Below are 22,324 nucleotides of genomic sequence, written 5' to 3'. Positions count from 1 at the left end.
AGATTAATCATGCACTGAGGAATTCAACCAGGGAGATTTCTGATTACTTCTTATCTACTTTACCTTTTAGCCAGATACTCTTAAAAAAAGGCTGCTACTCTTGGATACCCCTGAGCATATTCAAAGAACATAACTCTTACAAAATCTTACCTTTTAAATTTTGCTTCATCCCCTACACTGTTGTTGATGGCAGGTCTTTCAGCCATCCTGTTGAATTTCAGAGCACTTTCTCATGTTCTTTAATTCCAGGTGCTATTCCCACCCTGAAGAAAGGGGTATGTTCACACACATGATAATCCTCTGAGTTGTTTGGTTTTGTTTTTTTATGGATGGAATTTCGCTCTTGTTGCCTCTGCTGGAGTGCAATGGTGTGATCTCGGCTCACTGCAACCTCCACCTCCCGGGTCCAAGTGATTCTCCTGCCTCAGCCTCCCGAGTAGCTGGGATTACAGGTGCCCGTCCACCACACCCAGCTAATTTAAAAAATATATATTTTTAATAGAGACAGGGTTTCACCATGTTGGCCAGGCTGGTCTTGAACTCCTGACCTCAGGTGATCCACCTGCCTTGGCCTCCTAAAGTGCTGGGATTACAGGCGTGAGCCACCATGCTTGGCCCCCTGAGTATTCTGACCCTATTTCATTTCAGTGGATTGGGGTGAATCCCAAATACGTGTGAATAGAGGCGAGGTGTCATGAACTCATGCATATTTGAAATTGAAGAAGCTGAGGCGCAGTGTGTCAAGCGTGTTTTCTTGGAGTTGGAGGAGGTGCCAAGCTAGATCTGTGGCTCCCACCTGCAGGTCCTCCCACCTGGGGCTTCACCAACCATGAGGAGTTAACCAGAACACAGCCCAGGGTGGACTCGCATTGGCTTTTGGATTCCAGCCATCGCATTGTGGTTTTTAGAAAATCATAAAGCAGCAGGTGCAATATTCTTTTCTCATTTTTACCTCATTGGTATCTGAAGGCCCATTAGCATATTAGAGAATAAGTAAGAGGGGGCCTGTAGACTTATAAACCTGACTGGAAAAGAAGACATGTAGATTCACACTAACTGCATTGTGAGAATGTTACAATGGCAGATTAGGCTAAATGGTTGGAGAGAGAGTGTGTAAACTGATGTCCTAAATGTGTCTGTCAGTGAAAGCAAAGACTGGTGTCTGACTCAGTTAAATGGGCTGTGACTCGTGTTAGAGTAATTAGATATTAACTAACACCCCATTTGCTCTTAGCAGATCTGTCAACCTTAGCGTTTGAAATGAAAATGTACAAGAATCTAGACCATATGGACTAGAGGCCCTTTCACCTTCTCAAAAAAGCTAACTGGCTGGAGCACCATCCAAGGCTTGTTAACAGTTGTTGGGAGATAAGCACTTGAATTAATGAAGCCTACTTTTCCTTAGCTTGCAACTGGGAGAGGGAAACAAATAGCTATCATTCAGCCTGCAGTCCAGAGTCGTAAATTAGTTAAATGAGATCACGTGGCAAGAAGAGCTTGGAAAGCAATGCACGCAACTCAACAGGACAAGCATGACTTGAGAAGTTAAATGTCAGATGTCGGGAGTGTGGGCCTCTTGGGGCTCTGACACACCTGGCTGTGGTCCTCAGCGAGTCAGGTCACCCAGACCTCCGTGCCTGCGTCAGTCCATTTTTGCATTGTTCTCAATAAATATTCGAGACTGGATAGTTTATAAAGAAAAGGTTTGTTTGGCTCATTGTTCTACAGGCTGTACAGGAAGCGTGGTGCTGGCATCTGCTTCTGGGAAGGCCTCAGGAAGCTTCCAGCCATGGCAGGAGGCCAAGGGGGAGCAGATGCATCACATGGCAAGAGCTGGAGAGAGAGAGTGAGGAGGAGGTGCCAGACTCCTTTAAACAGCCAGCTCTCACGTGAACTAACAGAGTGAGAACTCACTCTTTACCACGGGGAGGTAATTCGTGAGGGATTCATCCCCCGGTTCCAATACCTCCCACTAGGCCCCACCTCCAACACTGGAGGTTAATTTCAGCATGAGATTTGGAGGGCGACACGCATCCAAACCATATCAGTGGCATCGTCCATAAGCAGGAGGTGGAGCTGGGCAGTATCTGAGTTCCCTTCTCGTGTTAACCTTCTGTTCCAAGCAATGGAAGTCAGGGCAGGGTAGCAGTATGGTCTCAGTCTTCATTACCAAAAGATGTCCTCTAGGACCCAGGGTCTCAGGTGGCCCTTGAAAGCACCCAGCACAGGGACTCATGCACATATCCCACAGATGTGCCCCCACAGGTGTGTCTGAGCACTCCGGAATCTCATTGCATGGTTCCTTGATTCGGAAAGTGACTCTAGCCCACTCTACCCCTCAATCCCGGTTCCAGCTGGACCCAGGAGAGGAGTTGGTCTACACATACCTTTTTTCAAGTGGTTTTCAGTTGCCCCTTTTCCTCCAGCCTCTGCCTTGCCTTGCCTTGCCTTGCCTGTCCTGTCCTGTCCTTTTTTGAGATGGAGTCTTGCTCTGTCGCCCAGGCTGGAGTGCAGTGGCGTGATCTCGGCTCACTGTAACTTCTACCTCCCGGGTTCAAGCGATTCTCCTGCCTCAGCCTCCCGAGTAGCTGGGACTACTGGTACATGCCATCATGCCCAGCTAATTTTTGTATTTTTAGTAGAGATAGGGTTTCACTATGTTGGCCAGGTTGGTCTTGAACTCCTGATCTTAAGTGATCCTCTTACCTCGGCCTCCCAAAGTGCTGAGATTACAGGCTTGAGCCACTGTGCCTGGCTCCCCTTGCCTTTTCTCATGCACTCTAGCTTTCACAAGTCCTTCCTCTTTCTCTAGAGAACATTTTCCATTTGTCTTACTTGAAATATCAGTTTTTCCCTTTCAGATTCCATGTGTGTGCAACAAAGCTGGGGAGGCCAATCACCAACCTGACCTCAACAGGAATGTGAGCTAAGATGATGCGATGTGCTTTGAGCTGACTCACCCAGCCCCTGCCTCTGTCTGGTTGCCCACACATGTTTATGATTTACCTCCACAGCAATGTGCATGATAGAACTGGGGTGGTCAGTTGGCCTACCCTCCCTCACTCCCGCCTCTGCAGCCAGCACATTATAGTAAAACCCCACCAACTATTTCCAAACTATTTTTTAATATGTTGCTGACTTACAGGCAGCTATTGACTGAAGCTCATAAACGAATATAACTGAAATCCTAAACTTACTTTCTTAAGACAGAGTACAGGAGAGCATTTCTCAGTTGTTTACAAGACATAATGATGTACACCTCAAAAGAGATTCAGTTTCTTTTACTTCAGTCGGTTTACAAGAATGTATTCCCTTTATATGAGTAAACATAGTCAGAAACTCAAATTTTATGCCCTCCCCAAAAAAGACAGGTTATCATATTACTGGCCTGGCTATATTTAAGTGCATTTTGCATGTACGTTAATATTCTTGCCATTTTCATAGTATTTTTTTTATTGTGGTAAAATATACATAACATTATCATTCTAACAATTTTTAAGTGTGTAGTTCTGTGGCATAAATACATTTACGTTGTTATGCAATCATCATCACCATCCATCTCCAGAACTTTTTGTATCATCCCGAACAGAAACCCTGTCCCCATTAAACATTGACTCCCTGTTTCTCCCTCCCCAGCCCCTGACACCCACCATTCTACTTTCTATCTCTATGAGCTTGACTATTCTAGGTGTCTCATAGAAGTGGAATCACACAGTATGTGTCCTTTTGTGACTGGCTTATTTCACTTGACATAATGTCCTCAAAGTTCACCCATATTGTAGCATATGTCAGAATTTTCTTCCTTTTTTATGGAGACAGAATCTCACTCTGTCACCCAGGTTGGAGTGCAGTGGCACGATCTCAGTTCACTGCAACCTCCGCCTCCCGGGTTCAAGGGATCCTCCTGCCTCAGCCTCCAAGTAGCTAGGATTACAGGCGCATGCCACCATGCCTGGCTAATTTTTTGTATTTGTAGTAGAGACAAGGTTTCACCACATTGGCCAGGCTGGTCTCGAACTCCTGACCTCAAGTGATCTGCCCGCCTCAGCCTCCCAAAGTACTGGGATTACAGGCATAAGCCACCATGCCCAGCCATGAATTTTCTTCCTTTTTAACACTGAATAATATTCCATTTCATGATTTTAAAATAGTATAGTCACCAAGAGTGTATGTGCATAGACTCTTTGCATGTATTTTATATAAAATTAGAATTGCTATTTTTTATATTCATATCAACATAGAAAAATATAACCCTATATCAGCCCATCTAACAGTCATCTGCTTATTGTCCTAATCCCTTCTATTGGGTCCAAACAGACCAACAAGCAGAGCTCATGAATGGTCTAAGGTGGGCCCTTGAAAATGGGTTCAAAATCAGCACAAGGTCTTTGCCAACAAGGAAAGGCACAAAGGTTTCCCCATCCATGATGTGACACTTGTTCATATGCAGAGGTCTGCGTGAAGCTGATTCAGAATGAGATCCAGACTAACTTACAGCAAAATGTGGCCAGAGCCAGGGCAGCTGCTGCCCTGTAGGTCAGAGCAGATGACAGAGTGGCCATCTGCCCTGTGTGTTTCAGTAGCAGGTCTCCTAATGAAGGTTTGCACATTTTCCATCTTTTTTCCCAACCCCTCTTCATATAAACCTCTACAACATCTTTTGGGAAGGGAAGGAGGTGTGTCGTGTGCCCAGATCTCTAGTCATGCCTCTTCTTGGATGCTTGCTTCAGCTAGTAGGGTTCCAATTCCTGTTTTTGAGAGGGTCACCACTGCATGACATCTGGAAGTGCAGAGAGCTGCTGAAGCTGATCACAGGACAGTAAGGGGACATTTATCCTCACTTTCCTGGGAGGGCAAGAAGTGACTTTGCAGGCGGTATAGACAGCATGCGTGTTTGTGTCTGGGCTTGGGAGGGGAAGGGCTGGTATTCACTTCTCCCTGTGTATCAGTCGGGGCGCAGTGCCTTAGCAAATTAGAACCAGCATGTTTCCTTGGTCAGGCTCCTTCTCCCACTGCTGTGGTGTCTTGATGCTGTAGATTTCCTAACATATTTCCACACCTGCATTGCAGGCCCGTGTCCTGGGCGATTTCGTGTGGAATAGACCACAGCAAAGGTTATGCAATTATAGAGGGAAGGTTGGCTGTCACATCACATCAAACTTGAGAGCCTCCTGTAAACCCATCATTATCTCTGCTCCCATAACTGTAATTTCATGCAACTCAACGTTGGAAACATGCAGCGGCAGTGCCAGTTTCCTATCTGTGCTCGATTTGCGCCTACTGGTGTAATTTTCAGGTATCTTGTGTTTACACAAATGCTGGAAAACAAGCTGCTTCTTAAGCAGCAACCGACAGGGAAGGTCAGCTGTTCCCACCGCCATGGCCGTGCCAGGATGCACATTGCAACAGGCAGGGTTCTCCAGAGAAAGAGAACCAATAGGAGAGAGAGAGAGAGAGTGTGTGTGTCTGTGTGTGTGTAGGGGTGGGGAGAGAGAGGGCGTGTGATTGAGAGACTGATTTATTGTGAGGAATTGGCTCAGGCCATTCTGGAGGCTGAGAAGTTTCTATGTTCTGCCATCAGCTTCTGGAGACCCAGGAAGGCCTGTGACATAATTCAGTCCAAGTCTGAAGGCCTGAGAACCAGGGAGCTGATGGTCTAAATCCCAGTCTAAGGGCAGGAGAAGATGAGAGGAGATATCCCAGCTCAAGCACTGAGCCAAGTTAAAAAAAAAAAAAAAAGGCAAATTCCTCCTTCCTCTGCCTTCTGTTCTATTCAGGCCCTCAATGGATTGGATGATGCCCACACATAGGGAAGGGTAGATCTTTCCTGAGGCCACCAACCCCAAAGCTAATCTCATCTGGAAACACCCTCACAGAGGCACCCAGAAAGAATGTTTAATCTGGGCATCCCGTGGCCCAGTCACATTGACACATGAAATTGACCATCACATTCATCCAGTGGGCCAGGAAGACGAAAGGATCTTTCTGTCTGGGAAGCATCTGGGGCTGCTGAGCTGGCGAGTGGCCTTGTTTCCTCCTGGGGCAGAGCCTCAGCAGCAATGACTTACTCCAAGTTTATGATCATGTTCATGCAACTGCAGAATTAGCAATAACCTGGTCATAGAGGGAGGCAGCTCAGGGACTGAGGGACTCATCAAGAACTGTATTTCATGCAAAGGGGGCAGTTTTTCCATTTTCCATTCATTCATTCATTCATTCATTCATTCATTCATTCATGTGTTCAATTATTCATTCATTCCACAAGTATATGTTGGGAGACTGCAGTGTGCCAGGCATTGTGCAAAGTTCTGTGGATAAAATGATGAAAAAACCAACAGGTCTTGGCAAAGACCTTGTGCTGATTTTGAACCCATTTTCAAGGGCCCACCTTAGACCATTCAGGAGCTTTGCTTGTTGGTCTGTCTGGACCCAATGGGAGGGATTAGGGCAATAAGCAGATGACTTTTAGATGGTCTGATATAGGGTTATATTTTTTATGTTGATATGAATATATGAAATAGCAATTCTAATTTTATATAAAATGCATCCAAATAGTCTGTGCACATAACACTTTTGTAACTAAATATACAATTTAAAACCCATGAAATGGAATATTATTCAGTGTGAAAAAGGAAGAAAATTCTGACACACACTACAATATGGATGAATCTTGAGGACATTATGCCAAGTGAAATAAGCAAGTCACAAAAGGACACATACTGTGTGATTCCACTTCTATGAGACACCTAGAATAGTCAAGTTCATACAGATGGGAAGTAGAATGGTGGGTGCCAGGGGCTGGGAAGGGAGAAAGGGGAAATTAGTGTTTAATGGGGACAGAGTTTCTGTTCTGATGGTGGCGATGATTGCATAACAATGTAAATGTATTTATGCCACAGAACTATACACTTAAAATCTGTTAGAAGGATAAACTTAATGTTATGTATATTTTACCACCATAAAAAAATACAGTATGAAAATGGCAAGAATACTAATGTTACCAGAAAGGGGTCCGGATCCAGACCCCAAGAGAGGGTTCTTGGATCTCGCACAAGAAATAATTCAGGGCGAGTCCATAGAATAAAGTGAAAGCAAGTTTATTAAGAAAGTAAAGGAATAAAAGAATGGTTACTCCATAGAGCAGCCCCAAGGGCTGCTGGCTGCCCATTTTTATGGTTATTTCTTGATTACATGCTAAACAAGGGGTGAATTATTCATGCCTCCCCTTTTTAGACCACATAGGGTAACTTCCTGACGTTGCCATGGCATTTGTAAACTGTCGTGGCACTGGCGGGGATGTAGCAGTGAGGACGACCAGAGGTCACTCTCATCGCCATCTTGGTTTTCATGAGATTCAGCTGCTTCTTTACTGCAACCTGTTTTATCAGCAAGGTCTTTATGACCTGTATCTTGTGCCGACCTTCTATCTCATCCTGTGATTAGAATGTCTAACCGTCTGGGAATGCAGCCCAGTAGGTTTCAGCCTTATTTTACCCAGCTCTTATTCAAGATGGAGTGCTCTGATTCAGACGCCTCTGACACTAACATACATGGAAAATGCAGTTAAATATAGCCAGACCAGTAATATGATAACCTGTCTTTTGGGCGGGGCAGGCTTAAAATTGAGTTTTTGACTGTGTACTCATATAGAGGGAATACCTTCTTGTAAACTGACTAAAATCAAAGAAATGGAATCCCTTTAGACGTGTACATTGTTTTGTCTTGTAAACAATCAGGGACAGTTACAACAGAGTGGGACAAATGCTAGAGTGGGCAGTGCGGGTAAGCCAGAAGCCCAGGAGGGGAGCCTTAAGTCGGGGAAAAGTGCCCCAGGCAGAAGGAGCAGCAGGACCAACCCTAGAAGTGAGCGAGGTGATGGCCCCTTGGAAATGAGAGAAAGGGGTCAGTTTGAGTAACCAGGACCCCAGGGAGTAACAGAGGAATGGTGAGAGATAAGGCTGGAGGGGAGGCTTTCTTCTGGTTCTAAGCAAAATAATACAAGTATTTGAGCTATGGAAAGAGCAACAATTCTACCACCCAAGAGAGCCACTGCCAACATTTCCTTCTGGTATTCTGCCTGTTCATCTTGAGCTTTGCATAGTCAAAGTTTTTTAAAACATAAGAAAGGGAGGGGGTGCAGAATGCAAATTGTTTTAGCCAATCAGCTCATCATAGAATACTTTGCTTTAAAATAGAGAGTATTAATAGAAAACGTGAGGTATGTGAGGCCAACAGATCAGGAGATGACTGCTGCTGAACAGGTTGGTTGTTACCACAGCTCCCACGAGAAGGGGCACAGCATCCCATGCAGGGCCACATGGAGAGGCATCAGGTTGGTCAGGAGGCAGAGGGAGGGGTGGGTAATGTGGTCAGGAGCCTTCGCGTGGTTGTGGCTTCCATGGGAAGGGATGGGAGAGACAGGGTGAGCAGGCTTAGGATTGGCTGGTTTGATTTCAATGGGCTTTGGGGTGCAGGGGCTTCCCTAATTGTTTGGTACCTGGCTCTGGGGTGATTGGCACAGGTGGATGGTGACCCCATGGGTGAGAGCTCCATAAAGGAGGTGGTTGGGGTGTTAGCCCTGGAATGGTTGTTTTGCATTTGAAAAGCATTCTTTGGTGGGGTGGCTCATATCTGTAATCTCACCACTTTGGGAGGGCAAGGGAGGAGGACCGCTTGAGGCCAGGAGTTCGAAACCAGCCTGGACAACATAGTGAGACCTCATCTTTACAAAAAATAAAACATTAGTCAGGTGTGGTGGCACATGCCTGTATTCCCAGCTACTCAGGAGGCTGAGGCAGGAGGATCACTTGAGCCCAGGAGTTTGGGGCTGCAGTGAGCCATGATTGCACCACTGCACTCCATTGCACTGTGGGCAACACAGTGAGACCCTGTCACTGAAAAAAAAAGAAAGAAAGGAAAGCATGCTTGTGGGCGAGCTGTTTACTGCCTCTAGGAATTGGCTGATGCTGGGAGGGGCAGTCTGTCCTCTAGGGTCAGCAAGGGCCCAGTTATCAAAGCATCAGTTACAGAAAATAAAAAATATGGTTACTATATCTTTTTGATTAGGCCACTGGGACAGCTGAAAGAAATTGTATTCTGCTTCTCAGGACAGAGAATAGAACATTAAAATTTTCATATACTTCTCACAACAAGGCAGAAAAGTTTGCCTCCGAGTATCTATCTTAGTCAGCTTGGTCTGCTGTAACAAAATACCACAGACTGCAGACTTAGGCAACAGAAACTTAGTTCTCACAGTTCTGGAGGCTGGAAGTCCAAGACCAAGATGCCGGCAGATTCAGTTCCTGGAGAGGGCTCTCTTCCTGGCTTCAGATGGCCCCTTTCATGCTGCGTCCTCACATGGCAGAGAGAGGAAGCTCTGGGGTCTCTACCTCTTTTCCTAATTCATCATGGGGGCCCCACCCTCATGACCTAATCACTTCCCAAAGGCCTCACCTCCTAAGGCCATCACATTGTGGGTGAGAATTTCAACATATGAATTTGGCAAGGGAGACACAATTCATGCCATAGTAACAGGAAGGGGCCAGAAACAGGACACGAGTCTGGAAACCCTTCCTAGGCCAGCCTGGCAGGCAGAAAGCATACTTACTTCTGCTTGTTCAAAGGATTTCTTGAGTCTAGGTGACTCAAATGGGCCTGAAGTGGCCACGAGCAATTCTTCCAGCCCAAATTGGTTTCTGGGAGGTGCAAAATACTTTCAATAGTTGTTTCTCTTATACTCTCCTATATATAATTAGCGAATATATATTAATTGGTCTTAGCTTCTGTAAAACTGCAAAGTTCTTGAATAATGCCTCCTAAGTCAAAAAGGCTGTGTTTGCTCTCCCCAGTACCTTCTTAACCTGATTCATAATCCAACCTGTGGCCCAAAGGAGCCTGACACAGCCTGCCTGCGAGGGCCAGGCGGTGGCTGATGGGAAGTACTTCATGACCTCCCCAAGACTTTCCCATGGTTCTGGGAATTCTCCAGCTCAGCTGGTGAGAGAATAACTTGACACTAACTTTCTGAAAAGCGATTTTATTATAGCACCAGAAACCACCATTTCCACTTTTAGAAGTTTATTTTAGGAAAATGATCAGCAGATAGGCAGAAAAATTTATGTCAAGGATGCTCATTATAGCATTTGTTTAAATGGTGAAAAATAGAAAAAAAAAAAAAAACCTTGAATATCCAAAATAGGAAGCCTTAAGTATCAGAGGCATATCACCACAATGGAGAACTCCTGGCCACCAGAAATCACTTCCAAAAATGGGACAAAAGCAAACAAAACCAAAACAAAGATAAAAACCGGGCCACAAAGTTGTGATTCTGTATGATCTGAATTTTGCAAAAGAAAAAGCATATTTTTATACATAATAATAAAACTGGTTTTAAAAACCCTCCAATAAACACACTGGTTGTTTGGTTTTTGTTTTGTTTTTACAAGGACACGTTACTTTTATAATTTTAAAGAATCAGGAGATAACATTTTTTTAAACTAGGAGGCCAGGTACATTGGCTAATGCCTGTAATCCCAGTGCTTTGGGAGGCTGAGGTGGGGGGATTGCTTGAGCCGAGGAGTTCCAGATGAGCCTGGGCAACATAGTGAGACCCTCTTTCCACAAAAAACGTTTAAAAATTTAGCCAGGCATGGTGGCACATGCCTGTAGTCCCAGCTACTCAGGAGGCTGAGCTGGGAGGATTACTTGAGCCCAGGAGTTTAAGGCTGCAGTAATCTATGATCACGCCACTGTACTCCAGCCTGGGAGGAAGAGTGAGACCCTGTTCTTTAAAAAAAACAAACAAGGCCGGGCACGGTGGCTCACACCTGTAATCCCAGCACTTTGAGAGGCCGAGGCAGGCGAATCACCTGAGGTCAGGAGTTTAAGCCCAACCTGGCCAACATGGTGAAACCCTGTCTCTACTAAAATACAAAAAATTAGCCAGGTGTCATGGCACATGTCTGTAATCCCACCTACTTGGGAGTCTGAGGCAGGAGAATCACTTGAACACGGGAGGCAGAGGTTGCAGTGAGCCAAGATTGCACCACTGCACTCCAGCCAGGGCAACAGAGCTAGTCTCCATCTCAAAAAACAAACAAACAAAAAACTAAGGAGCATTTATTCATATATGTCATTCTTGTACACAATTTATAACTTAAGTTTTAAGATGTTAGTATCATCTTGGCCAGGCGTGGTGGCTCACGCCTGTAATCCCAGCTCTTTGGGAGGTTGAGGCGGGCAGATCACGAGGTCAGGAGATCAAGACCATCCTGGCTAACACGGTGAAACCCCATCGGTACTAAAAATACAAAAAAAAATTGTCCGGGTGTGGTGGTGGACCCCTGTAGTCCCAGCTACTTGGGAGGCTGAGGCAGGAGAATGGCGTGAAGCTGGGAGGTGGAGGTTGCAGTGAGCCGAGATCACGCCACTGCACTCCAGCCTGGGCGACAGAGAAAGACTCTGTCTCAAAAAAAAAAAAAAAAAAAAAAAGATGTTAGTATCATCTCACATCACAGGAAGGGCTGGTATCTGCTTATTGCATGGTTTAAGGAGAAGGAAACCAGAGAAGAAGGTAGGGGAATGAAGAGGACATGCAGGCAAAAGGAGGCTCCCATGAAGTATATAACAGAGATTTAGAGATGAGTGGGACAAAAAATCATGGATCATCATCCTGGAGAATGTGGGAAGCAGCCAGGGACCCCATCTGGGCTTGGCTGGAGGGAAACCACATGGTGCCCACAGCCACCTGTGTGGGTCTGAAGGGAATGCATTCCGGCACTCCCCAGAACCCCCTGCAAGGGGGAGAGGACTTTCTAGTGGCCTAGACTGGCTGCTTCCCAAGAGCCCCTTCAGATTCCAGAGAGAATTCCAAGGCCTTGGGGAAAAAGAGCCTCCTGTTTCAGATAGTTTCAAAGCAAATTAAGCTTCCCATTGTTCCTTGTGCATTTTTTAAATCATTCAGTCTTTTTATCTTGTACAGTGAGCTTAGTGACCCTCTTGTTATGGTGTAATAAAGCATCTAAAGTCTTCATGAGACCACCGCAAAAATGCCAAAAGGAGGAAACAAGGCAGCAGTATTTTAATGAGGGAGGAAATGAGAAATACATTCCTCCAAAGGACCATGAATACAGAACAGCAGGACTTTCTTTTAAAAAATGCTTCCGAAAATGAGCTTGGTTATTTTTCCTAGACAGGAATAGCTGGCAGAGGGACAGCAGATGCCAGAGGCAGCAGCAGAGAGAACGGAGATGGAACATAGAGACCCAGGGCAAGTAATTTGTTCTCATTAACTGGACCTTGGGGATCTTCAGGAGTTTACCTGAACACCCAGGAGACTGAACTTGCATATCAGTGCCCTCAGATTGGTGGATGCAGAAGGTAAAGTTCTGGTCTCATCTAAGTGTTTCTCACACAGATAAGTTCTTTCCGTTCTTATCAGACTAACTAAGAGAAGTCTGTGCTGCAGCTCCTACTGGTTCCCTCTTTGACCATGGCAATTGCTGGCACCTCTCCTATTCCTAGAACACCTTGTTCCCTGCTCCTCCCAGATGAAGGGGCAAGAGAACAGAAAGGAAATTGGAACTCTCTGCTAAAGTAACCTTGGACACCAGCCCATAATAATGCACACACCTGTGCACGCACGCACACACATGCACACACCATGCTTTTGCATGCAAACATCCTTCTGTTCTTACAGAATCCAGATGCTGACCTCCCAGTGAGAGTTCCCAAGCCCTCCGTCCCCTGGAATAGTTAAATTATGGTGCCCTGGCCTGAACCCTGCGCATACTCTGTGGTGCTCCCTCTGTGCCATGGCCACCAGCCTCCACCTTTCAACAGCCAGAGCATTGAAACTACCTTCTTTCCTTTAATGTAATCAAATTCTTGGGCAGAGTTGATCGTAATCAGTGTTGACTGTTATTTTAAATAGTAATTTTTTTTCTTATCCTGGCAAAGTTCATCTCCTTGTGGCTCCAGATTTTCAGTGTAGTTATTTTATGTCTCCCACCATTTGTGTCTGAAAGGTTAAATGTGGTGCCTTTTTTTCCTTACCGCACGCATAAATGCATGCATTTTCTGTATTTGGACGTAGAACTCTGTATGTTGGGGGCTGGGATAAAGAGAGAGGCAACCATCTTTGGCTGATGTGTTAGAGATATGCTTACTTTACAATAAACAAAGGCTCCTTTGTGAAATTTGTAGTTTGTATGTGTTGCTAGGATCTCCTGTTTTTTTCAAAATTGTGTAATGTTTTGGCAGACACTGCCAGGTGTCCACCAAATCCTTCCCGTCTTTTTTTTTTTTTTTTTTTTTTTTTGATAGAGTTTCTCTCTGTTGCCCAGGCTGGAGTGCAATGGCGCCATCATGGCTCACTGCAGCCTTGACCTCCTAGGCTCAAGTGATCCTCCTGCCTCAGCCTCCTGAGTAGCTGGGACTGCAGGTGTGAACCACCACGTTTGGCTAATTTTTGTATTTTTTTGTAGAGACAGGGTCTGCACTATGTTGCTTAGGCTGATCTTTAACTGAACTCTTGGGCTTAAGCTATCCTCCTGCCTAGGACTCCCAAAGTGCTGTCTTTACAGATGTGAGCCACTGCACCCAGCTCCCATCTTCTTCCACAGTAGGTTGCAGCTAGGCAGACGGCCTCCCAATGAGGGACTCCATTTCCCAGGCTCCTTTGCAGCTAGGTGTGGCCAGTAGCCTCCACTCTTGGTGGTGGCAGACCAGGGTGGAGTGTGGGGTGTCTTATTGCACATGCTCCCCCTCCTCTTCCCCCTCCTCATGAGCCGGAACATGGAAGTGGCTGCAGCCCAGAGTGACCATAAAGATAAGGACAGTGCCCCGGGGACAGTGGGAAACTAGATGGAAGGCAACTGCATCCTAAACAACCATACAGAGCAGAGCACCTGCCTGGCTGCCTGGGCTATTAATCGGAGGAAAACAAAGTTTGTCTGTTTCAGGCCCTTAGTGTTGGCTGTCTTTGTGACAGCAGCCTTTTACCCAATCCGCCTCCACCCTCCTCTTGCCTCTCTGCATTCCCAGCCAGGCTCCACAGTTCCCTGGGGACCTCAGAACAGCCCTGAGAGCAGTGATGTGCACCAGAGGCTGTGTTTTCTAGGCATGGGAATGGGTTGCATCATACATCCATCTCATCTCCCTGTGCAGCCCCGTGAGGCCAGCTTACAGCCTAGGGAGAGTTTTGAATGGAGTGAAGTGGTGCGGTTGAGGCCAGCAAGCAGAATTTTGCTCTTTAAAGCCAAACTCATGCTCCTGGCTTCTGTGGATGTGGTGTTAGTGTCAACTCAACCCTGAAATCCTAGACCACATGAGGATGAGGAACGAGTCTGTGATATTGTGATATGATATATTATATATTTGGTCTCTGCCCCTGGTTCCTGGCCTTAGTATCTCCAGAGTGGTAAGAGTGTCTGTTGTATTCTAATGAGATGACTGCTGGCTGGGGGCCCCTAGGTGGCTTCAGGAGGAGGGCTGATCACTACAAAGACTGTGGCAGGATTAGAGGGTTGGGACTTTCACTCCAGCCCCAAAATCTCATGAGAAGGAAGAGGGGAGAGGGGCTAAGGTTGAGTTGATAAACAATGGCCAGTGATGTAATCAGTCATGCCTATGGAATAAATCCTCCATAAAACCTGGAAAGGTCTAGGTTCAGATGGGCTTCTGAGTAGCTGAACGTGTGGAAGTCCCTGGTGGTGATCTGGGAGATGGCGTGGAAGCTCCACATCCCTTCCCACATGCCTTGCCCTGTATCCCTTGTAATAGCTTTGTAATTAATGTGGTTTGGCTTTGTCCCCACCCAAATCTCACCTTGAATTGTAATAATCCCCACATGTCAAGGGTAGGGCCAGGTGGAGATAATTGAATCATGGGGATGGTTTCCCCCATACTATTCTCATGGTAGTGAATAAGTCTCATGAGATCTGATGGTTTTATAAAGTCGAGTTCCCCTGCAGAAGCTCTTTGCCTGCCACCATGTAAGACGTGCCTTTACTCCTCATTTGCCTTTCGCCATGATTGTGAGGCCTCCCTAGACATGTGGAACTGTGAGTCAATTAAACCTCATTCCTTTATAAATTACCCAGTCTTGGGTATGTCTTTATTAGCAGCATGAGAACAGAGTAATAGAGTAATACATGGGTAAACATAAATAAAGTTCTTCCCTGAGTTCTATGAGCAACTTCAGCAAATTAATCAAACCTGAGAAAGGGGTTGTGAGAAACTACCATTTATAGCCTGTGGGCCAGAAGCACAGGTGACCAACTACTTGTGGTTGGCATCTGAAATGGGGGTGGTAGTCTTGTGGGACCAAGCCCTCAACCTGTGGGATCTGACTGTAACTCCAGGTAGGTAGTGTCAGTATTGAATTGAATTACAGGACACCCAGCTGCTTTCCACTAGAGAGTTGCTTGCTTTTTTGTTGTTTTTTGTTTTTTTCCAGAATGACCAAATAGCCATTTTCTCAAAGAACTTTCCACCCTTGCCCAAAAAGAATAAACCTTGGCTATCAGCAGGTTGGCAGTGCAACTCTAATGCCTCTGTGTCTTCAGCATCTACCATGGACTCAGCCTTGGACTAGATCTTTTACATGTATGATTTTGTTTATTCCTCACCGTGGTCTTCCGGCTGGGAGTATTTCTGCCATTTCAGAGATGAGGCAGGTGGGGTACAGGAATGCCGTGTCACTTGCCCAGAAACCCACAGACAGCGAGGTACCCTGGGGTTCAGACTGTCCTGTTTCAAGCACATACTCCACATCCCCTGTGTTTCCATAAGAGCAGAAACTGAGCACTGGGCACTCCTGCAACTGTGAGGGTTCTGGGACCAAAGTTCCCAACTACATGAACAAGGGAGCTGAGCAGTGTTGAAAATACTTAACGCAGAAGGTTTTTTTAGTCCAAAAAAAAAGCACTCACCATGACTTGTGTGCAGGGAAAATACACCCAGGGCTCAGAATGGCAAAGTAAGAATTGATCTAGGTATTTGCTGCTCATCTTGGTCATCAGAACATCCTAGGGAACCTTTGATTTTGTTTCACCCTGACCTTGGGGACTACAATTCAAGATGAAAAGGTGGCAGATTTGCAGGAGTAGTTACAAGTAGGAGGACACTTCTGAGACTTCCTTGTGTCTCATTTTTAAGGCAAGAATCTCCCAAGGATCCCATGTCTGCCTCCAGGGTTATTATCATGGTCAGCCAGTTTCCAGCTCTTGCACAAGGCCCTACAAAGACAATTTAGCTGTGAAGCTGCCCAGACGTCACACAGAGTCCAGGGTTTGGGTGAACCATAGGACTAGAGAGAAGATGCAAAAAAAAAAAAATAATAATAATAATAAATCAATGGGTTGGGCACGGTGGCTCATGCCTGTAATCCCGGCACTTTGGGAGGCCGAGGCAGGCAAATCACCAGAGGTCAGGAGGTCAATATGGTGAAACCCCATCTCTACTAAAAATACAAAAATTAGCCAGATTTGGTGGCACACCCCTGTAATCCCAGCTACTCAGGAGGCTGAAGCAGAAGAATCGCTTGAACCCAGGAGGCGGAGGTTGCAATGAGCCAAGATCACACCACTACACTCCAGCCTGGGTGACAGAGTGAGACTGCATCTCAAAAAAATAAAATAAAATAAAACAATCAAGCAGTGCTTATCCTGTGAGTCTCAGGGAAGGAGACCAGAACCAGATATCTTGGTATCTTAGGAAATCAATGTTCGTTAAAGGTTCAAGCAAGGCCAGATAGGATTATGAAAGTGGCACGCTGCAAGTCAGAGAAGACTAACTGGCTGGAGTGATTTAGCAGCACCCTAATAAAAACCAAAACAAAACACCTGGGCACCCAGCTGTGACCCATGTTACTGCAACAGTCTCCCAGTTGTCATCTTATCTTTAGTCTTTCCAGCTTTGCTAGTAACTTTCAGGCTCTAGACTTCCTGAAGTCTTTTGTCTTATTCAGGCATCGCTATGGCCTGAATATTGGTGTCTCCAAAGCTCGTGTGTTGGAAACTAATACTCAATGTGATAGTATTAAGAGATGGGGCCTTTGGGAGGTGAATGAGATTGGTGCCCCTGAAAAGAGGCTTGAGGGAGCACCCCTTCCCTTTCTGCCATGCGAGGACACAGCAACAAGGCGTCACCTAAGAAGCAGAGCAGGAACCCTCACCAGATACTGAATCTACCTATACCTTTATCCTGGACTTCCCAGCATCCAGAACTGGAAGAAATAAGTTTCTGTTGTTTATAAATTACCCAATCTAACACATTTTGTTACAGCAGTCTGAACAAACTGATATAGGAGTATTGGGTATTGGATCCTGGGCTTAATATGTATGGTCTTGGGGCAAATTTTGGCAAGAACTTAGGCTTATACACCGAAAGAGCAATAATACTTTATTTAAAATATATACAAAATTATTACTTTGAAACATATATATTACTGTCCAACATACATCATATAACACTGATTGATGTAAATTTTGGTACCTTCATTTATTCAGTTGTGATTTCCCTTTTGTTCAAGGCTCCTGAAGAAAATTATCTGAAATGCCCATCGGAGGGGAGGTGCCCACGGGCTTGGTCCCCTTGGTGACTTGGCTGTGCTGTTGGGCACTGCTGGGGCCCTAGAGCCCTGCTCCATGGAGCTGAAGGCAAATCCCCACCTTGCTGGGGGACCTGGGGACACAGAATTGATGGAACCCACCTCCGTCGGTCACACATCAATTGCTCATCTTCTCCCTCTCTCTCCATCTGGGTATAAACAGGGAGGGAGGTGAGGGGGAACAAGTGTCAGTTATCTTCTTAACCCTCCTCTGGGCTGAAGAGGAGGGTTAAGGGAAATTATGTTTTCCCTTTCACCCCCCTTTCTTCTCTGCCCATGTTACCACTACTGCGGGAAAAAAGTGTGAGAAGGAGGAGCTGGCTCTTAATGCAGTTTAGAAAGAAATGGGAAGTGAAGCAAAAATGGGGCTTCTGTGCTCTTAGGCTGAATTTGAGTTACCATGATCCTGAGATAAATCAGACAACTGCTTTTGGGCATGGCCTATGATGCCTCATTCATCACTATCTCCCCCACAGTGCCTTACACCTAGTAGGCACTTAATGCATGCTCTTTGCATGGATGAATAAATGAATGCAGGGGATCTGATGACTACAGACAGAAAACACACATTTCAGAATCAGAGTGTTTGAGAGATGAAAGGGGACATTGGAAATCATCTAGATCTGCTTCCTCATTTGGCATATGGGGAAACTGAGGCCCACAGAAATGAGGAGAAACGAACAAGGTCACATGACTAGTTCCTGATAGAGTCAGACCTGGAATCAGATTTTCTAAATCTCTCCTTAAATTTCCCACCCTCTTCAGATCTGGAACAATAAAGAGAGCTCAGTGGGCTCAGTGCTATGCCCTGGACTCAGGACCCTCATATGCCAGCGTGGGGACCCCTGGTGGTGGCCGAATAGGGCACAAGCAGAGAAGCCCCCTTTGGGCAACTTCACTTCTGGGATCTGGTCCCAGTAGGTAAACAGGGTGGCAGCAGTGGATCTGAATGAGGTAGGAGGAACACAGAGACCAGTGGGGACCCTGAGAATTGGGCTCGTTGGTGCGGCGCCTGCAGTGGGTCCAGTGCTGAAGTGGATTTGGTGGGTTGAAGGGCTCTGGAGCTCCAGGGTGTCCAAAGGAAATGTGTAAACTAAGCCCAGCCTGCTCACTGCTGACACTGAAAGCAGGTCACTACAGATGCTTGCTCAGCGGGTGAGATATAGCACACTGGAAATGGATGGGAGGAAAACAAAGGGAGGCAGGTAGAGGGGTGGAGGAAAGAGGGAAGGGCCAAGGGGCTCTCCAGCAGACAGGGAGGCCTAGTGGCCTCAGGGTGCAGGGACGGGGTGGGCCCAGCAGGTGGGGGGCGCTGGGGACATGCAGGAGTTCCCGGATTTGCTTCTCACTTCAGCTGGGCTGCCCAGGACCTTCTCTGGGCTTCAAGCCTCTGAGGCCTCCCATGCATCATTCCAGGGAGCTCAAAGCACAGAGGCTCACTCTGCTTCCCCGTGTGATTTTGGTTTCTTTCTAGAAAAGATACTTAGGCATGGGAAGAAATGCACATCTGATCAACATAAAGAACCTCATGTGAGTCCCCACACACCACAAACATCAATAGCTGAAGAACCCTGGTGTCAAACAAAATGAATGAACACCCAGGAGCTCACACCTACTGGGGTTTCTCAGGGTTTCTCTTGAGCAGGTGCAGAGAGGGCTCGCAGGGCAGGTTGAAGCTCTTGTGACTGACCAGTCCTCTTGCCCCATACTCAACCAGCTTCATTCCCTGTTGCCTTCCTCCTCCCTTTCTGCCCAACTTCTGCACTCCCCAGCCCACTCCATTTTTGCCTTAATGACTTTGCAGTTCCCATCAGCCCCATATTTGGCTCTTCTGCAAAGAGAAACAAAAATAATTCATCGTGCCAAAATTTGAAATTTGGGAGCTGCAGCTCATCTGATTACAAATGAGTACCTTTGTGCTTAAATTGCCACCACAAAGTGCAGACTATGACCAACATGCCAGGGAACAGAGCAGGACAGATCCACCCTGGGACTGGGGCTCAGCTGCCCCTTCTCTGTGGCCCCCTGACCTCCTAAACCGCAGACTGGTTTTCATTGCACACGTAGACTGTGCTTGGCTGGATTCTCCTTCGGATCCGCTCAGGCACTTTGGGGAGGATTTGGAAGGTCTGGGGCAGCAACTCTATGCAGGCCTCGCGGAATTTTTTGATTCTCCAGCAGTAGACGATGGGGTTGAAGACGGACTTGAGGTAACTGAGCCACAGGACGCAGGTGCTGGTGGCGTAGAAGGAGGAACCGCAGTAAAAGCGCTGGCTAAACACAGACAGGAGGCTGTAGACGGAGTGGGGCAGCCAGCAGAGGGAGAAGCCCACGAAGAGGATCAGGATGGTGGTGAAGGCCTTGGTCTTGAAGCTCAAGTCCACGCTGACCTGTTGCTGCCGCTGCAGGCGCCGCAGGCCCGCCCTGGTGAGCTGCCGCAGGTCCAGGCTGTCCGACTGGTTGTGCACGCGCACGGCGTTCTTGCGGACCGTGTTGAGGATGCACATGTAGGCGCACAGCATGACGCCAAAGGGCGCGAAGAACACGGCCACCACCAAGGTGACCACGTAGGCGCGGTCAGCGGGGAGCTCCGTGTAGCCCAGCACGCACTGTGGGGCCCGCGCCGGCACCTCCACCAACGTCCAGCCCGTGAGCGAGGGCCCCGCGATGCAGAAGGACAGCACCCAGGAGACCGCGATGATCACCTTGGCCCTGCGCGGGTTCAGCTTGTCCTGGCGCTGGACGATGATGAGGAAGCGGTCCACGCTGATGATGAGCAGGATGGCCACGCCCTCCAGGACAAAAAACCAGTAGAGCGTGGCTGAGAGGCGGCAGAAGTGGTCCCCAAAGTGCCAGCGCACGGTGATGAGGGTGACGGCGGTGAAGGGCATGCAGCAGAGGGACAGCATGATGTCGGAGAAGGCCAGGGTGGCCAGCAGCAGGTTGATGGCAGAGCGCATAGCCGGCCTCTGGTACACGATGATGCAGACCACAGTGTTGCCCAGGAACCCCACCACGGTCATCAGCAGCATCACTATGGCCAAGGAGATCCTGAGGGGTGCGGGCAACTGGGTGGACCCGGAGTCTGAGGCGTTGCTGGTGTTCAGCAGCAGGTATGGGTAAGCCTCAAGGGACGTGCTGTTGCAGGCCATCGTGGAGAGACCCTTGGAGCTGGGACAGAAATGGCCGGGAGGGCTCCCCTCAGCGCTTCGGTGGCTGCCATTCTTTGTCTGCTGGCTGCATCTTCCTGGATGTCTGTGGACCTCTGGGGCACTGGAATGGTCTTGGGGAGAAAGGTCCGTCTTTGTTAGCACTAGCTGGGATTGGCGATTCATGGATCACATCCTAAGCATCTCTGCGGAGAGCGACTGTGTGCACAGCTTCGTGCTTGGACTCTCTGTAGTGGACAGCAAGCAAAAGTACAAAAGAGAAGGGGGTTAGAGTTTCCAAACGCGTTGAAGAAAGCACGCGTTTAAGCTTTACAGGTGTTTCTAAACAAGTTTATTTACCACTTGGGACAAAGCTTGGTATTCACAAATACTGTCTGAGTCTTGTCAAGCAGCCCAGAAAAACCTAATCAGCCCTCTTCTGAGGAAACTGAGGAAGTAAACTTTGTAGTTAGTGTTTATGTAATAACTTGAGTTTTCAGCAACCTGTCGGAATGAAGCCTTGGTCTAGCCAACTAACGTTAGAATCCTGCTCCACAAGAGAAAGGTTTTGCTTGTTTCATTCTCTGCTGTCTCCCAGTACTGACAACAGTGGCTGGCATGCAGTAAGTGTCCTTGTTGAGGACACTTGGATACTTGTTGAGTAGATGAATAAGTGATAGTTGATGCTGCTGCTATAATATTTGCTTAGCTTTAAAAAAACCCACTTCATCGAGGAATGACTGACATGTCAAAAGCTGTACAAATTTACATCTCAATATACCAGAAACCCATCACCACCAAGGCCAAAAACATATCCCACTCCCCCTGCCAAAGCTCCCTCCTGCCACTTTTCTAGTATTATCATTTTGTTTTGGTGGTAAGAACACTTCACCTAAGATCTCCCCTCTTAGCAAATTTTAAGTATACATTTTTAAGTTTTAATTTTTTAAAAGAAATTGTAAGTCTGTTTGTTTAACTTTATTTGATAAGTGTAAATTCACATGGATAAGTGTAAATTCACATGGAGTTATAATAATAAATACTATGGTGAAATTCTGTGTGCCCTTTACCCAGTTTTCCCTAATGGTAACATCTTGGATAACTGTGGGGCTGCTATACTATTACTTCTGGAAGCACAGACTGGGAGAAGGGAACTTTCCCCAAAGGTAAGGCCTTTTAAAATACAATGTTAGCTGGGTGCAGTGGCTCATGCCTATAATCCCAGCACTTTGAGAGGCAGAGACAGGAGGATTGCTTGAGGCCAGGAGTTCAAGACCTGCCTGGGCAACATAGAGAGATCCCATCTCTACACACACAGAAAAATGAGCCAGACTTGCATCTATAGTCCCTGCTACTCAGGAGGCCGAGGCAGGAGGATTGCTCAAGCACAGAAGTTCGAGGCTGTCGTGAGCTAAGAAGGTGTCACTGTACTCCAGCCTGGGTAACAGAGTGAGACCCTGTCTCTTAAAAAAAAAAAAGTAAATGAAATGAGCTTTTATTCCTTACATTCTTGATAAACTTGCTTTCACTTTCAAAAAGATAAATATAATGTTAATTTTAATTT

The 22,324-nt window shown here is 46.7% G+C and overlaps 2 protein-coding genes across 2 annotated transcripts in view; one reads left to right on the top strand and one right to left on the bottom strand.

The window, feature by feature from the left end:
- The window catches only part of TGFBRAP1 (transforming growth factor beta receptor associated protein 1), a 78,966-nt gene extending 65,770 nt beyond the window's left edge, over positions 1 to 13,196 (top strand). The window contains exon 12 of the mRNA XM_019021541.4: positions 12,191 to 13,196. Coding sequence (XP_018877086.3) covers positions 12,191 to 12,259 — 69 coding nt within the window. The 3' untranslated portion in view covers positions 12,260 to 13,196. The remainder of the gene's footprint in view (positions 1 to 12,190) is intronic.
- Positions 13,197 to 17,396: 4,200 nt separating this feature from the next.
- Positions 17,397 to 21,007, bottom strand: GPR45 (G protein-coupled receptor 45). The gene has a single exon (XM_055378963.2). It carries the CDS (start codon positions 20,944 to 20,946, stop codon positions 19,645 to 19,647), a length of 1,302 nt encoding a protein of 433 aa, XP_055234938.1. The 5' UTR covers positions 20,947 to 21,007; the 3' UTR covers positions 17,397 to 19,644.
- Between the last annotated feature and the right edge of the window lie 1,317 nt (positions 21,008 to 22,324).

The sequence above is a fragment of the Gorilla gorilla genome, chromosome 12, assembly GCF_029281585.2.
Source record: "Gorilla gorilla gorilla isolate KB3781 chromosome 12, NHGRI_mGorGor1-v2.1_pri, whole genome shotgun sequence".
In the NCBI taxonomy this organism is placed as follows: domain Eukaryota; kingdom Metazoa; phylum Chordata; class Mammalia; order Primates; family Hominidae; genus Gorilla; species Gorilla gorilla.
This window is presented reverse-complemented; position numbering and strand designations above follow the sequence as displayed.

Excerpts from the sequence above, each read along its gene's own strand:
- GPR45 (XM_055378963.2), bottom strand. The coding sequence starts at position 20,946 with ATGAATCGCCAATCCCAGCTAGTGCTAACAAAGACGGACCTTTCTCCC.